Source organism: Tachyglossus aculeatus, chromosome X3, assembly GCF_015852505.1.
Source record: "Tachyglossus aculeatus isolate mTacAcu1 chromosome X3, mTacAcu1.pri, whole genome shotgun sequence".
Taxonomy (NCBI): Eukaryota; Metazoa; Chordata; class Mammalia; order Monotremata; family Tachyglossidae; genus Tachyglossus; species Tachyglossus aculeatus.
The window spans coordinates 30,638,974-30,655,684 of record NC_052099.1 but is presented as its reverse complement, the minus strand read 5'-3'; the positions used below and the strand labels follow the sequence as shown (position 1 = coordinate 30,655,684).

The 16,711-nt window shown below is 42.5% G+C and overlaps 1 protein-coding gene across 2 annotated transcripts in view; it reads left to right on the top strand.

Annotated features, from left to right (window-relative positions):
• Positions 1 to 16,711, top strand: part of TMEM245 (transmembrane protein 245) — a 68,909-nt gene that overhangs the window by 20,427 nt on the left and 31,771 nt on the right. The window contains exons 6-11 of one of the 2 annotated variants that reach the window (XM_038770465.1): positions 2,239 to 2,408; positions 4,224 to 4,247; positions 8,448 to 8,552; positions 9,589 to 9,671; positions 13,405 to 13,495; positions 15,222 to 15,320. In XM_038770465.1, coding sequence (XP_038626393.1) covers positions 2,239 to 2,408; positions 4,224 to 4,247; positions 8,448 to 8,552; positions 9,589 to 9,671; positions 13,405 to 13,495; positions 15,222 to 15,320 — 572 coding nt within the window. The remainder of the gene's footprint in view (positions 1 to 2,238; positions 2,409 to 4,223; positions 4,248 to 8,447; positions 8,553 to 9,588; positions 9,672 to 13,404; positions 13,496 to 15,221; positions 15,321 to 16,711) is intronic. The other variant, XM_038770466.1, reaches the window with a different exon arrangement.

Genomic DNA, 16,711 nt, shown 5'->3' with positions numbered 1-16,711 from the left:
TAGGTTGGGGTGTTGGGGATGAAAAGGGATGAAAAGGCGGGGGCACCTGGAGTTTCAGCTTGAAGCGGAGAGTCAGGCTCTGCGAAGCGGAGAGATACAGGCCGAGTGATGTTCGCAGAAGATGATCCATATGGCAGCGAGTGGGATAGATTGGGTGGGGAGAAGCTGGAGGTGGGGAGACCAGCAAGAAGGCAGCTGCAAGAAGTCTAGCCACGTTCTGACTGGGACCTGTGTGGGAATGGGAGCTGTCTGGGTGGAGAGGAAGCGATAGAACTAGGAGGAACTGTGTGGGAAGAACCAGCAGGATTTGACAGGAGATTGAATGTGAGAGTTCAAGGAGAAGGATGACATCAAGGGTGTGGGCTTGTGGATAGAGCCCGGGCCTGGGAATCCAAAGGACCTGGGTTCTAATTCTGGCTCTGCCACTTGTCTGCCATCTGACCTTGAGCAAGTCACGTCACTTCTCTGGGCCTCAATTACCTCGTCTGTCAAATGGGGATTATGACTGTGAGCCCCACGTGGGACGGGGACTCGTTTTGCTTGTACAGTACAGTGCCTGGCACATAGTAAGCGCTTAACAAATACCATTGTTTATTGCTATTACTATGTATTTTTTATGGTATTTGTTAAGCGCTTACTATGTGCCAGCCACTGCATTAAGCACTGGGTAGAGAGAAGGGGTTTTTTTGTTTGTTTTTTATAATGGCATTTATTAAGCGCTTACTATGTGCCAAGCACTGTTCTAAGCGCTGTTGGACATAGTCCCTGTTCACACGGCGCTCACAGTCTCCATCTGCATTTTACAGCGGGGTTAATTGACGAACAGAGAAGCGAAGTGACTTGCCCAGGGTCACCCAGCAGATAAGTGGCAGAGCTAGGATTAGAGCCCAGGGCCCTCTAACTCCGAGTCCCATGCTCTATCCACTAGGCTGTTTCTCTCATTTATTGATCGAGATAGGAAAATTAGGAGGGAATATGAGAAGTTTTAGACAGACAGGTGAGGTCTGGGGGAGACGTCCGAGCGGACATGTCTTGGAGGCAGGAGAAGCTGCTGAATTGCAGGTTAGGTGAAAGTTCAGGGTGTTTTGGAAGCAGGAGGAGCTGCTGAATTAAAGGTTAGGTGAAAGTTCAGTGCTAGAGAGGTAGATTTAGCTCATCCTCATCAAGTTGGTAGCCAAGTGGGAGTAACCTCGTGGGCAGGGAACGTGTCTACCAACTCTGTTGTATCCTAGTCCCCCAAGCGCTTTGGACAGTGCTTCGCCCACAGTAAGCGCTCAGTCGATGCCACTGCTGAAGAGTAAGAAGAGCGAGCAGAGTCGGAGATCCAGAACGGAGCCTAGTAGGGCGATGCTAGGTTGGAGGCAGGACTTGAGTTAAAAATTTTACATTAAACTTTTGGGAAGCAGCGTTTCCTATCAATCAATCAATCAATCAATCGTATTTATTGAGCACCTACTGTGTGCAGAGCACTGTACTAAGCGCTTGGGAAGTTGAGTGGAAAGAGCCCGGGCCTGGAGTCCGGGGACCTGGGTTCTAGTCCCAGCTCTGCCACTTGTCTGCTGTGTGACCTTGGGCAAATCACATCCCTTCTCTGGGCTTCAGTTTATCTCACCTGGGGATTAAGACTGTAAGCCCCATGTGGGACAGGGAATGGGTCCCACTGATTAACGTGTATCTACCTCAGCTCTTAGAACCTACTATGTGCCAGGCACATAGTAGGAGATTAACAAGTACCCTAAAAACTACCTGTTGGATGATTTATGTTGATGACTGCCATAATCATTTGGGGACTTTGATATGATTTCTAGTGAAGCAAAACTCAAGCATTATTGTAAATTGTCAAGGATGAATTCCTAATGCAGGGGACAAAAATAAACTGCTTTGAAACCCAACTGCCATAAAGGGAGATTTTAGTCGTCTTATTAAAGCCTCAGTTTTAAAGAAGTGAAACCGTTTCGTTGCAGATACACCCGAAGGATTTGACAGCCTCTTGTAAATGATGTGTGGTTCTCAGTTAGGAAGGAAAGTGTTTGTAGTAGAACTATTTTGGGAAAGTATTTCCCCTCCCTTTGCTCAAAAGGAAAGTGCTATAACCGCATTTCAATCTCTTTGTCGAGATGACGTTGAATGGTTAAACATTTTCGGCCCTGGAAGTCACAAGTTAAATAAAAAAAAAAGAATGCATTTTACAACCGTTTCATCTCCCATTCCATTTTCTGATGTTTTGGTGGATTGTAGTGTGGATACTCAAAAAACTCATCATCCACTTTGGCGTCGTGGACTTCTTCGAGAAACGCTGCTCTGGCTGGTGGAAAGTTCTAGAGCACTTTGTGAAGGAGCGGCAGGAGGCTTTGGCACCTCTACCGATCATAGGGCTCGGGAGGTTCATGCTGAAAATGGACAGCAAGGTACAGCCTTTCAAGACCGAAAACATTTTTAATTACAATTTAAAGGAGTTGACCGAAGTTTTGGAAAGTGGCTAAACACGATCCGGGGTACCTGTCTTTGAAACTCTCGTGGTGGTTGACTGTGCGGTTTCCAACTTGAATAGGAGAGGGCTCCTGAATCACGTGATTGATTCACCTTCTGCCTTCTTAACGTTTAGGATTTATGGGGGAGCGGTCCGCCCGATGAGTTAAGTGAAAATGCTTTTAAAAGCCCACTTGTATCGTCTCGAAGTACGCAACAAGAAAGCAGATGGATGAAAGGGCTGCTTAGATTCAGTATTGCCGTAGAATCACTTGAATGCCGTTGAGTGATTTGCCTACTGGAGAGCTCTGGACCAATCCATCATATCTTTTGAGCTCGTACCATTTGCTAAGCACTGTGTTACGGAACTGGGCGAATACCACACGCATAGTAGACACGTTCCCTGCCCACAAGGAGCTTCAAGTCTAGAATGGAAGGCAGATAATATAAATATATAATTTACAGATACGCACAAAAGTGCTGTGGGGCTGAGAGTGGGGTAAACAGCAAATGCTAAAAGAGTGTAGGTGCCACAGAAGGGAGAGGGAGCCGCGAAATGAGGGCTTAATTGGGGACGGCCTCTTGGAGGAGAGGATGTGTCTGAGCTGCTTTCTTTTTTGTGTGTTTATCTCCATTTTCATCGCTGCTTAGCTCTCAGTGGTCTGGGGAGCATAATTTTCTGTGAATGCAAAATTACTAAATGCTTTATCTACCCAAGTATCTCTCAGCAGAAGAAGCAGGAGTTTATCTTCAAGTCAAAGAGTCCAGTTCAGGAAATGGGAGCAGAGGAGTCAGCAAATGTAGTCTACAGGGGTTTCTCCCACTAGGATGTAAGCTAGTTTTTTTTTTTAATATGGTATTTGTTAAACGCTTACTATACGCCAGGCGCTGTTCTAAGCACTCGGGTAGAAGCAGGATAATCAGGTTGAAGACAGCTCCAGTCCCACACGAGGCTCACGGTCTTTATCTCCATTTTACAGAAGAGGGAACTGAGGCACAGAGAAGTGAAGTGACTTGGCTAGGGTCACACAGCAGACAATGTGGCGGAGCTGGGATTAGAGCCTTCTGACCCCCAGGCCTGTGCTGTATCCGCTAGGCCATGCTACTTCTCAAGTTGTGGGCAGGGAATGTATTCATTCATTCAGTCGTATTTATTGAGCACTTTGTGCAGAGCACTGTACTAAGTGCTTGGGAAGTACAAGTCAGCAACATATAGAGACGGTTCCTATCCAACAACGGGCTCACAGTCTAGAACGTGTTATCCAACAGTGTTGTATTGTACTCTCCCAAGCACTTAGTACAGTACTCTGCACATAGTAAATGCTGTATAAATACCACTGATTGATTCAGAGGTCTTTGTCGAACTTCCACGTGAGCTTTCTGGCATTCTTTTGAGCTGTAGCTTTCAAGCATTCAGACTACTTAAAAATATATTTTATAACTTCATATACTGTTAAAGCCATACTCATTATCAAGCCCTGTTGACAAAGGTCTTTTTTTATTTTTCCAAAGACTCCTTCATGTTGTTGGTACAAGAACCCAAGCAATGAAAATTTCTGGAGTCAATTTTTTCTTTCCTTTTACAGTTTCCCTTTGATCTGGGTTGATTTCATTTTCATTCTGTAGATGACTTTCTTTCCTGCCTTGTCTTCCTTTTCTTTTCATACTGTTATTGCATTCTGTAATAATCTTCCACTGTCTCTTCTCTCTTTTCTCCCTCTCTCTCTTTCCCTTTCTCCTCTATCCCCTACAAGCTCTGGGACTGGCTTAATAAGAAGGTAAATAAATGAACAGATTGTACTGGATTCTCTGTCCCTTTTTGCAGCTGAAGATTTTTTTCTAACATTACCTACTATTCTTGTGCTTCCATCACAATTCCAGTTGTCTTAGGTCTTGCTGTAAGCTACTGAAGGTCATAAAAATCACTTTGGTTTTATTAAAAAAATTTAAGTGCCTTATACATTTGTATATATATATAGATATATGCTAGTGCCTGAGCTTTTCACATTTGAGAACTTGAATTTTTATTCCACTAAGTCACAATAGTGTTTAGAGAAGGTCAGCTCTACTTTTTTTCACCCCAATCCCATAGTGTTGAGATCGGCAGTTTCTCCTTCAGAAAGGTCACAATGGAGTGAGCAGTTTTTTTGTGTTTTTCATCACCTGTGTTGATCCTGTCCATCTGATTTTACCTGGAGCTGATGGTCCTTAGTTTGGTTAATAATAATTGCAGTGAACCTTTCATTTTTTGACTCAGAACTTTAATCACAGAGAACTGAGTTTGATTTATGTGCATTCAGTGCAATACAAGCAAGTAGAACTTCTGTTAAAACTTCTGCATTTCTTCTCGAGGCTGTCGTTAATCTGATTTTAAGGTAAAGGCACATGTAATAAAAAGTTTCACTGTATTTTGGGGTTTTTTTGTAGTTACTGGATTTCTAGAAGTTTAAATTATTCTCGAGTAAATACACTTCTTCAAGCCAACCCTATTGTATTTATGAAACAGAATTCAATTATTATACTTTTCTGTTTTTTAAAAAAGGAAACATATATAAATGTAAAGCCACCTCTGTATTCTTTCATCCATAAACCCTTGTCAAGCATTTGAAAAAAGTATTATTACTTTGATTTCATTAAAAACAATTGGCAAATTTGGTTTGAAATGACTAACCTTCTGTAGCTTACAAGCCAGGATTTTTCCTTCCATTTCATTGTCTTTTATGTCATGGCTGCATGCTTTGAAATTTATGTAAACTGCTTATACCTATTGACTAGCACTCTCATCAGCTCATCGAATTTGAAAGTGAGCCCCTCTTATCTCCAGAAGAATCTGATTTTTAAACTGTGATTAGAGTAACCTTACTTAATCATACCCAGGTTAAAGGCTTAGGGGAAAAGGTGGTTTGGAGGAACCCAGAAATAGAACTCAGTAGTTAAAGCAAAGGAACATAGAAGGTTACAGTGATGAATTATTTGAAGTGGTAAAATAAATTTTGGCTGAAGGGCTTGCCCTGTAGTAATCCATGTGAAAATCACCTACTCTGACTCTCAAATTTTTAAAGTTGGGTGGAAGTGAAGACCAAATAATTCTCTAGCTGTCATATACTGAATGAAGAAATATTTGGAAAACCTAAACCATTCCTGATTTTCCTGCCCTTATGTTTATAAATAAGCCCCCTGAAATCTCTGTTTTCCTCGCCCTCAAGTCTAGCACTGCCTTTTAGCTTGGTGACATTTTTGACCATTAGAGGCTAATTTAAGTTCCATTGGAAAATAATCTGATAGTATTTTTGACTTGGCTCTTTGGGGTCAGAAATTGCAGGATCAGGAAGAAAACTTTATCATTTTCTGGTTCACTTCACAACGGGTAGCTTGGAGGTGGAGTCCTTAGGAGTTCTGAATAGAGACAATCGCAAAAGTATTCATTCATTCAATCATATTTATTGAGCACTTACTCTGTGGCGAGCACTGTACTAAGTGCTTGGGTGAGTACATTATAGCTATAAACAGCACATTCCTTGCCCACAATGAGCTTACAGTCTAGAGGGATTAACCGCAATAGGAAACAATGTCATTTTTAAGATTTTTAGTGGCTGCATGAACTTTTAGTTTAAAATGAGCAGAGGCCTTCATTTCCCCCATTAATTCATAGACCATTTAGGAGGAAACACTTATCATAAAACCTAAAAGGAGAACTAATAGTTATTTGGAGTCCTTTCCTGGCAAATATTCACTGAATGTTTTGAATGTTCTCTACTTCAAAACCAAGAGGCAGTGTGGTCTAGTGAGTAAGAGAATGTAATGCAAGACCAGCACTGTGGCCTAGTGGTCAGAGGACTTGAATTGTATTCCTGGCCCTGCCACTTGTCTGCTCTGTGACCTTGGACAAGTCACCGCACTTCTCATTTAGAGTCACTTAAAGAAGCAGCGTGGCTTAGGGGAAAGAGCCCGGGTTTAGGAGTCAGAGGTCGTGGGTTCTAATCCCTCCTCTGCCACTTAGCTATGTGACTTTGGACAAGTCACTTCACTTCTCTGTGCCTCAGTTACCTCATCTGGAAAATGGGGATTAAGACTGTGAGCCCCACATGGGACAACTTGGTTACTGTGTATCCACCTCAGTGCTTAGAACAGTGCTTGGCTCATACTAAGCACTTAACAAATACCATTATTACTATCATTATTGTTATTACCTGTGCCTCATTTACCTCATCTGGAAAATGGGGATTAAGATTGTGAGTCCCATGTGGGACATGGACTTTGTCCAAACTGATTCCCTTGTATCTACCCCAGTGCTTAGTACAGTGTCTGGTACATAGAGCTTAACAAACACAAGAATAAAATAAATCTCCGGCCCGCAAAAAAAACAGACCAAAAACCCAAAATCTAAGAACCGCGATATCATTAAAGTATTTATTTCATCATGCTCAGGAGAACAGATACAGTAAAGTGTTTTCTTTTTTGGCTTAGGTGGTGATGATGTTGACAGAGGCTCCAGTTAGGCTGGATAGATGAGGGTTGATTGTAGTAATAGTGGTTTGGGCAGTGTCCCCTGCATTTTCTCCCCTGCCTATCACGTTGTTACGTTGTTTTGTGTTTTCCTTGAGATTCCTTTCAACAAGAAACACCTACAAGAACCACCGATTTCATCCCAGAAGAGAAAACAATGTCATTTTTAAGATTTTTAGTGGCTGCGTGAACTTTTAGTTTAAAATGAGCAGAGGCCTTCATTACGTTGTTTTGTGTTTTCTTTGAGATTCCTTTCAACAAGAAACACCTACAAGAACCACCGATTTCATCCCAGAAAACAATGTCATTTTTAAGATTTTTAGTGGCTGCGTGAACTTTTAGTTTAACCTGAGCAGAGGCCTTCATTTCCCCCATTAATTCATAGGTCATTTAGGAGGAAACACTTCTCATAAAACCTAAAAGGAGAACTAATAGTTATTTGGAGTCCTTTCCTGGCAAATATTCACTGTTTTGAATGTTCTCTACTTCAAAACCAAGAGGCAGCGTGGTCTAGTGAGTAAAGCACAGACCTGAGAGTCAGAAGGACCTGGGTTCTAATCCCAGATCTGCCACTTGTCTGCTGTGTGACCTCGGGCAAGTCCCTTCACTTCTCTGTGCCTCAGCTACCTCATCTGTAAAATGGGGATTAGGACTCTGAGCCCCATGTGGGACAGGGACTGTGTCCAACCAGGTTAACTTGTATCTCCCCCAGCACTTTGTACAGTGCCTGACACATAATAAGCACTTAATAAATACCATAAAAGAAACTAAACAAAAAACTCTAAAACCAGAAAATGTGATTTAAGAGGATGATCTCATTTTCCCCGATATCTTTAAATTGGGCTTATGCGTGAATTTCACTTGATCCTCTCAGTTTAAGTTTTAATTAGGCTAAAACCTAGCCATGAATTGCTTTTGTGGAAGACTCTGGCTTTCAATCATGCGTAGTTCTTATTCGGATTTAATTTTTCCTTCAATGACCGCCTACAGCGAAATTTTAATAAAGTTGTGACCTGCTGAAATATTGCCAGCCCTTCATATGCTGTGGTAGAATATCTTTTATGTAGAAATGATCAGTTTTAGTTTGAAGGCAAATAAATCAAACTACCCGTTGATGAGTTTCCAAGACCTGTTCCGTGATTATATTTTCTTAATGCTTCCAAATGAAAATCCAAGTCCAAATTAAATCATGTTTCACCTGGGTGCTGTCACCTTGGCTTTGACTTAATCCTACAAACAGCCTTAAAATAAACTACTCGGTTCTTTGCGGAGAGTCGCTGTAACTGTGTGCGGTAAATTTAATTTGCAAAATCGCTTACAATTTCTCATTTATCTTGCTGTATGTTTCTTTATAGTTTTTCTAATCCCAGCCTATTTTGATGATATAAATGTGAAGCTGTAAATGGCATTTTACAAAGCAGACATTTCTACATAAGCAGTGCATTTACGTCCATTTCTTCTTTTCCACACAGATGATTATATGGTTGGAGAAAATGCTAGATAAAATAATTAGCATTTTCATCATATTTTTGCTAGTAATAGGAACTCTTCTCCTAGCCCTGTTCCTCACTGCAAAGGTATAGTCTAATTTTTGTTTCTATTATCTTTTTTTCGATTGATAGAATTTCAGTTTAGAGAAGAAAGAGGTGGAGAGAAAGTAGGTAATGCTATGTGAGATCAGTTTTTGTTTTTTTTTTTTTTAACAGTTGAAGTCCCTTTTGTTATATCCCTGGCAAAGTCTATTGAAAGGGCAAAGATCTATATTTCTGTAGATTGGTTTCTAATAACAATAAAATTCACAAATACAGGATGTATATCTTAAATAATGAAAAGCTTTTTGTGGGGGCAATTGTTCCTTCTGCATTTAAAATGGGACATAAACTTGAAGCATTTAATAGAATGCATATCAGTAGCCTATCCGGATAGTTTCTCTCAGATTATTACAGTAGAAACATTGCTCGAATAAAGCGCCCAATTTCTGGGTAACAGAATATTCACTTCTTTGGGGAGGAGAGTAGAGAATCTAATTATTGAGCTTGTGAGCTTATTAAAATTATGACAGTGCTTTTTTGCAAAAATGAGCAGGTTGATCTTTTTTACACAGCCCTCACTTAATATTAATAATAATAATAATAATAGTGATGGTATTTGTTAAGCGCTTACTATGTGCAAAGCACCATTCTAAGCGCTGGGGAGGTTACAAGGTGATCAGGTTATGAACACTTTCAAAAAAAAACCAAGAGTAACAAGCTACAATGCAGTTTTGTCTGAAAGAGCAATTTAATGGGCATTTTAGTATTTCTCCATAAGAGGGCATTCATGTAACATACTATACACTGAATTCCAGATTTTTATGTTCCAGTTTTAAAATATAATCACATGCACCGTCAGAAATTGTAGCGTGGGCATTGGAGTTCAGGTTCTGGTTACACATCCAGGGTTTGGTCATTATCTCCGGATAGGATGTAGCTGAAGTTATCGAGCTCTGTTTATTTCACTTTGTCAGGTACGATAAAATTTCCCAAATGAGAGAGAAAACGTTCGTTCAAGTAGCTGCTAGCTTGAACTGCCTTCTGTTTTGTTCAAAATCTGTTTCCTCTCTGTTTTCCTCAGGTGCATCAGGAGAGTGTGCATATGATTGAAGTCACAAGCAACTTAATCAATGAGACTGTAGCCAACCACCCAGAATGGGCAAAGTAAGAATACTGCTCTACCAGAAAGACTGATTAATCAAGCAATCAGTGGTATTTACTGAGCGCTTACTGTGTGCTCAGCACTGTACCAAGCCCTTGGGAGAGTTACAATACAACAGAATTGTTCCCCGCCCGTAATGAGCTTTGCAGTTGATCAAGGTTCAGGGCTCCTTTGTATGAAATGTTTCTGAAAGCGGTTGCCCCTAAATGGCTCTGGACAATTCTATGATTTTGGTCGATACATTGGTGAAAAATACCAGGTAATCCACTACGGTTTTTGGAAATGCTTCACTAGGCTTACTTGAAAAGGCAAACGTGTTTTGGCCTTTATTGTAAAACACTATTTTTGCCAGTGTAGAAGCAGCTAAAATGGATAATGAAGTGACTTGTCGGTGACGATGGAAGAGCTTCTAGTCTGTCCCCAAAACTTCACGATCAAGGATCTGCGTGAAGGGCTTGGTTATAGTGCTGGTAATTGCTCAGCATCAGTTAGTGGTATTTACTGAGTGCCTTCTGTGTGCAGAGCACTGGACTAAGCGCTTAACCACTCGCTGAAATTTGAGAACTACCCGGGCTTTATGCTCTGTTGAGAAATGCCAGTGTAGTGTTAACTTTTTAAAGCTTAAAGCATTATTTTGTTTAGGCACGTGTAAGGATACTTAAAAATTCAGAGCCTTTTCAGTTTGGCTGTCGATAGATATTTTACCCGTAAAAAATGGAAATTTGAATTTTAATATACTTTCGCCCAACAGTTCGTATTAAGATCTCCTGTTCTTTGCTGATTATAGCTACAAGGTAAAAGAAAGAAAGGCTGGCGTTGTCCTAATACTGCTGGGTGGGCCTCTATAGTCAAATCCAGGGCTGACATATTTGCATAGAGGATCATTTGGATATTTGGCCTAGTGAATTCCCCATAATGCTTGTGACACTTTAACCGTGTGGTCAGCATCTTTTAAAGCAGCAGCCTCAACTATGGAGTTGTTCGGGACCAATCCGAGAGTGATGCTGTAGTCACATCATACTTTATGGTCTTCCTTCCCTTCTGTCTCCCCTCCCCGTCTTTTTCTCTCCCCATCTCTCTTCCCCATTTTTCTGTCTCCCCCTTTCTCCCGTCTGTCTCTCTCCTCCTGTCTCTCTCCCCATCTCTCTTCCCAGTCTCTATCCTGTCTCTCACCTTGTCTCTCCACATGTCCCTCTCTCCCCAACTCTCTCCCCCTTCTCTCTCCCCATCTCTCTCCCCCTTCTCTGTCCCCTTCTCTCTCCCCCGTCTCTATCCCCTCTGTCTCTCACCTCATCTCTTCACATCTCTCTCTCCCCATGCCCCTCTCTCTTCCCATCCCTCTCTTCCCCCATCTCTCTCCCCCATCTCTCCCCCTGTTATTCTGGGATGCGTCACAGCTCTGTGGCTGATGTTTCATCCCCTATCCATTTCTGCCGGAGAACGGCGCTTTCACTTTGTTTTTCCTTCACTTGTCATCATAAGCATTGACAAGGTTTGCCAAGGGGAAAATTTTCAAAGGGAAAGACTGCGACAGATGGTCCCTGGCACACGAATCTTTGGAGGCTCAGCCCCTGCTGTGGCACACAGCCTCCGGAGGATAGGCTTTCTTCAAGTGAAAAATGATGGCAAAATGGACAATTCTTTATTAAGTGTTTGAATCCCTCTAGGGGATAGTCACTTTGAGCGTCTGTCTCCAGCTCTTCTTCGTCTTACTCCAAGAAAGGGAAGGTGGCAGCATCTCTGAGATCTGTCTTCCCCCTTCCCTCATCCTGGACGTGCATGTTGGGGATTGCTTTATCTCAGTTGGTGAGGCATTAAAGTCTGATGTCCCTGACTCCTCACACCCCTGAAGGACATACCGGCTGAGGTTTTTTTGTTTTGGTTTTTTGCTTTTTGTAGGTATTTGGTTTTCGTTAAGCCCTTTTTTATGGTATTTGTTAAGTGCATACTGTGTGCCAGGCACTGTACTAAATGCCGGGAAAGACAAGCTCATCAGGTTGGACACAGTCTCTGTCCTACTTGGAACTCGAAGTAGTAATTCCCATTTTACAGATAAGAAAATGAGGCACAGAGAAGTGAAGTGATTTGCCCAAGGTCACACAGAAGACACTTGGTGGTGTTGGGATTTAGTCTTGTCCCTGAGGGATGTTATAATTGGGTAATACTCTACACCGCTCTAAGGAAAAATCTGAAAGAGAAAACATTTCAACTTTTGAATTTTATAGAGTTGCGTTGGCCACCTCACAGTCAGTTTTCTGGGATAGAAGGGCAGTTTGGTTTCTGAAATTGCTGTGGTTAATTAGGGTTTTAGCGTACATTTTGCATGCAGCAATCATATTTTCAGGTTATGCCCTTAACTCCCTTAATGGACTTAACAGTGATGGAAAGGGAGTAGTGCTTTTCAGTGAATTATGCGTGACTTCTTCTACAGAGGCCTTGGGGTTTTTCCTTGGGGGACAGAATTTCCACATCCCAATCTGATCTAATTTATGATATGCCCACAAAATCATAGTCTCTGGCTAGCAATTTTTGGAAATCTTGAATGAGCTAAGGTTCTAAAATGGTTCATGACTTTCGGGGATGAAGACGTATGGCCTCTTTCTTAATTTTCTCAGTTGTATTGAGTGCTTACTATGTGCAGAACACTGAACTAAGAACTTGGGAAAATACAATAAGGTAGAGTTGGCAGGCAGGGTCCCTCCCCACAAGGAGCTTACAGTCTGGAGGGAATTTTCGATACCATGGGGAAGCCGCGTGGCTGAGGGAAAAGAACACAGTCCTGGGAGTCGGAGGATCTAGGTTCTAATCTCACCTCCACCACTTACCTGCTCTTTAACCTTGGGCAAATCAGTCAGTGCCTCAGTTTCCTCTTCTATTAGTTGGAGGATAATAATAATAATAATAATAATAATAATAATAATAATAATAATGGCATTTAAGTGCTTACTGTGTGCAAAGCACTGTTCTAAGTGCTGAGGTGGGGGGGGATACAAGGTGATCCCCTACGTGGAATACACGGTTGTCCCACGTGGGGCTCACAGTCTTCATCCCCATTTTACAGATGAGGTAACTGAGGCCCAGAGAAGTTAAATGACTTGCCCAAAGTCACACAGCTGACAAGTGGCAGAGCTGGGATTGGAACTCGTGACCTCTGGCTCCAAAGCCCGAGCTCTTTCCATTGAGCCATGCTGCTTCTCTATACCCCTTCTCCTTCCCTCAGATTGAGCCCTGTGTGGAACGGGGACTGATTATGATGTTCTGCCTCCTGCTTAGACTGTGAACCCCTTGTGGGACAGGAACTGTGTCTGATCTGATTATTCGTATGTACCCCAACGCTTAGTACAGTTCTTGGCACAGAGCGCTTAACAATTACCGGACTGTAAGCTTGCTGTGGACAGGGAAGGTGTCTGCTAATTATCCCAAATGCTTAGCACAGTGTTCTGCGCATAATAAGCACTCAGTAAATGCCATTGATTGATTAAGTCTCTGTTCATCCTGCTGGGCAGCAGACATAAATCGCTCCCTAGACTGTAACCTCATCGTAGGCAGGGAACGTTTCTACCAACTCTGCTATATTGTACTCTCCCAAGTGCTTAGTACCGTGCTCTGCATACCGTAAGTGCTCAATAAATGCCACTGATTGATTTATACCTACAACTTAACAGCTTTTATATGTCTTGAGATCCTTGATTTAGTTGGTAATGTTTTTTCTTCTTGTCCTTCGTTTGAAATCAGCTGGCTCCCTGAGGCTCAGGTCGTTCAAAGAGCGCTCAATTCAGCTGCTAACAATGTCTACCAGTATGGACGCGAATGGATAACACATAAGGTAAAGAAAAAAAAATCTCTTCCGTCTCCCTGCATTTTTTTCCCAAAATGAGCTCTCTTTTAGCAGTTGTTTTTATTCCTCTTTAAAGAGAGAGTAAAGTATTGAGCTCATTTTCCTATTTGCAATGTGTCTGATCCTAAAAATGGTAAAGAGTTCATTAGTGGCAAAGAGCCCACTTTTTCTTTCTTGCGGGGGGAGGTACTTAAGCGCTTACTATGTTCCAGGCACTGTTCAGGATGTTGGGGCAGATGCAGCTCATCAGGTAGGACACAGTCTATATCCCATATAGGGCTCACAGCTTTAATCTCCGTTTTACAGATGAGGGAATTGAGGCACTGGGAAGTGAAGTGACCTGCCTTTGGAGCTGGGATTAGAATCCAGGTCCTCTGACTCTCGAGCCCATGCTCTTTCCTCCAGGCCACATTGTTTCCGCTTCATCCCAGAAATGTAATATCTTGGTTTCCTCTAACAGAAGTGCTAGCAATAGGAGTCCCTCTATGTCGACTTTACCACTTTCATCCTTCTTAGTATCCTTTTCCAAAATGATCATACCTGGCAAGATGCTATGTGTCATTTGTGGTCTAGTGATAATACACACACACATTCTAAAAGCCCAGTGGGCTGCCCTGGTTTTTATTCGATTTAGTAGAAAGTCGAGACAATTTGTGTCGATCTGTCAGTGGTACTTATTTAGCCTTTACTGTGTGCAGAGCACTGAGCGAATGCAATAGAATTGGTGGACACATTCCCTGTCCACAATGCATGTGAATAAATGTGCGAGCTCATTGTGGGCAAGGAACAGGCTGCCAACTCTGTTGTGTTGTTTCTCTCCCAAGCATTTAGTACAGTTCTGTGCACACAGTAAGCACTTAATAATTGCCCTTGATTGATTGAAGGAGTAATAAGGAAGAGGAAAGTGTACTGTGCTAAGCGCTTGGGAGAGTACAATATAACAGTTAACAGACACATGCCCTGCCCACAATGAGCTTACAGTCTAGAGGGGAAGACAGACGTTAATAGAAATAAATAAATTACAGATATGGACATAAGTACTGTTGGGCCAAGAGGAGAGATGAATAAAGGGGGCAAGTCAGGGTGCTGCAGAAGGGAGTGGGAGAAGAGAAAAGGAGGGCTTAGTCGGGGAAGCCCTCTTGGTGGAGATGGCCTGCAATAAGGTTTTGAAGTGAGGGAGAGACATTGTCTCTAAATATATTTTTATAGTGGGCAGGGGAGAGGAGGGTCATGGCAGAGGTCAGTGGTCAGTAGAAAACCTTGTTTTGCCTAAGAAAACAATATTGATTTGGTCTAAACCTGTCAATTTGCCGGATTGATCATAGAGAGATAAATCCGTAAAAATATTGGAACTTTTGGATGCCTGTGTCAGCCTGTACCAATTTAACCAACTGTAGTCTTATGCTAAGAAGAAGGTAAAGATATTCGTGAATAAGAAGGGAGGTCTCTGAAGAGAGATCGGCTATCTTACAGCCGCCTTACCAAGAGGGGAGAGAAGCGTGGAGCAGATTGTGAATGGGAATGATAAGCTGCTTTGCAGCATCCTCTGTACTTCTTTTCCCTTACTGAAATTCCTTAGAAAAAAGAAAGGGGATAGAGAACCCAGAGGAGTGTGGAGTGTATTTGGAATTCTTTAGTGCTAGAATTTCTGTCTGTTCTTCCCCCTTGATAGTTTTCTGTAATACTAAACAGAAATATATCTGGTTTATTTTAGCTCCATAAGATTTTAGGAGAGAAAGTGAACAATACCGCCATGATTGAAAAGCAAGTGCTTGAACTCTGGGACAGACTTTATCACTCTTGGTTTGTGAAGGTGAGTGTCTGGTGTGACTTGCAAAGATACGGCCATTGTAAAAACCGTTTCCCTTCCTGTGAACTTTGGGGTATAATTTGAGAAGGTGATATTGACGATTTTAAAGATAATATAAAGAGTAATGTGAAGCAGACTTGAGGGCATTTTCTTAACCAGTCAATCAGAATTCTGTCCTGTCATGTGAATCAGAAATTAGTGAATCAATCGTGATTATTGAGTGCTTACTGTGTGCAGAGCATTGTACTAATTGCTCGGGAGAGTACAATATAACAGAGCTGGTAGACACGTGCCTTGCCCACAGTGAGCTTGCAGTCTAGAGCCCTGTTTTCTAGCCACCAATGCAGCTAGGAAGTCAAATCCTTGGGGCTAATCCTGCCAGTTTTGGAGAGTTCCCGTTCCAGGAGCCTTCAGGCCATCTTTGAGGCGTTCCAGGATTTTGGGTCTTTTCCGGGTGATGAAGGAGCTCTCCCAAAAAGGAAGTGCGACTGGGCTGTCCATTCTGCCTCAGTAGCTGCTGCAAATGCCCCTCTTGTTCACTGCACTTTCCTCCCCCTCTCAGTTCCCTTGGGGTTCTGGAACTGTGGGTGGTCATCGCCATCACCACCCCATCGCTCCTGTCAGGAGTTGATAGTTGCTGCGTGGGAGGGAGGGGAGAGGAGGAAGAGGAAGACCCCACAATCAGCCGCTTGAGGCCTCATACTAAACCTAGAAGCAACGTGGCTTAGTGGAAAAAGCCTGGGCTTGGGAGTCAGAGGACATGGGTTCTAATCCCGGCTCCGCCACTTGTCTGCTGTGTGACCTTGGGCAAGCCACTTACCTTCTCTGTGCCTCAGTTATCTCTTCAGTAAAATGGGGATTAGGACTGTGAGCCCCACGTGGGACAACCCGATCACCTTGTATGTACCCCAGCGCTTAGAACGGTGCTTGGCACATAGGAAGCGCTTAACAAATACCATCGTTATTAGTTGTTATTATTAAACCTCTATTTTCCATTAAATTGTAAGCTCCTTGAGGGTGGGGGTTGTGTCTCCTTACTCTATCATGCCCTCCTAAATGCTTAGTAAAGTGCTCTCTGCACACAGCAAGTGCTCAGTAAGTACCATGAGCCCGGGCTTTGGAGTCACAGGTCAGGGGTTCATATCCCGGCTCCACCACTTGTCAGCTGTGTGACTTTGGGCAAGGCACTTCACTTCTCTGTGCCTTAGTTCCCTCATCTGTAAAATGGAGATTAAGACTGTGAGCCCCTCGTGGGACAACCTGATCACCTTGTAACCTCCCCAGCGCTTAGAACAGTGCTTTGCACATAGTAAGCGCTTAATAAATGCCATTATTACTATTATTACTATTATTATTGATGGATTGATTGATTTCTGATTTGAATGAGAGGGCAG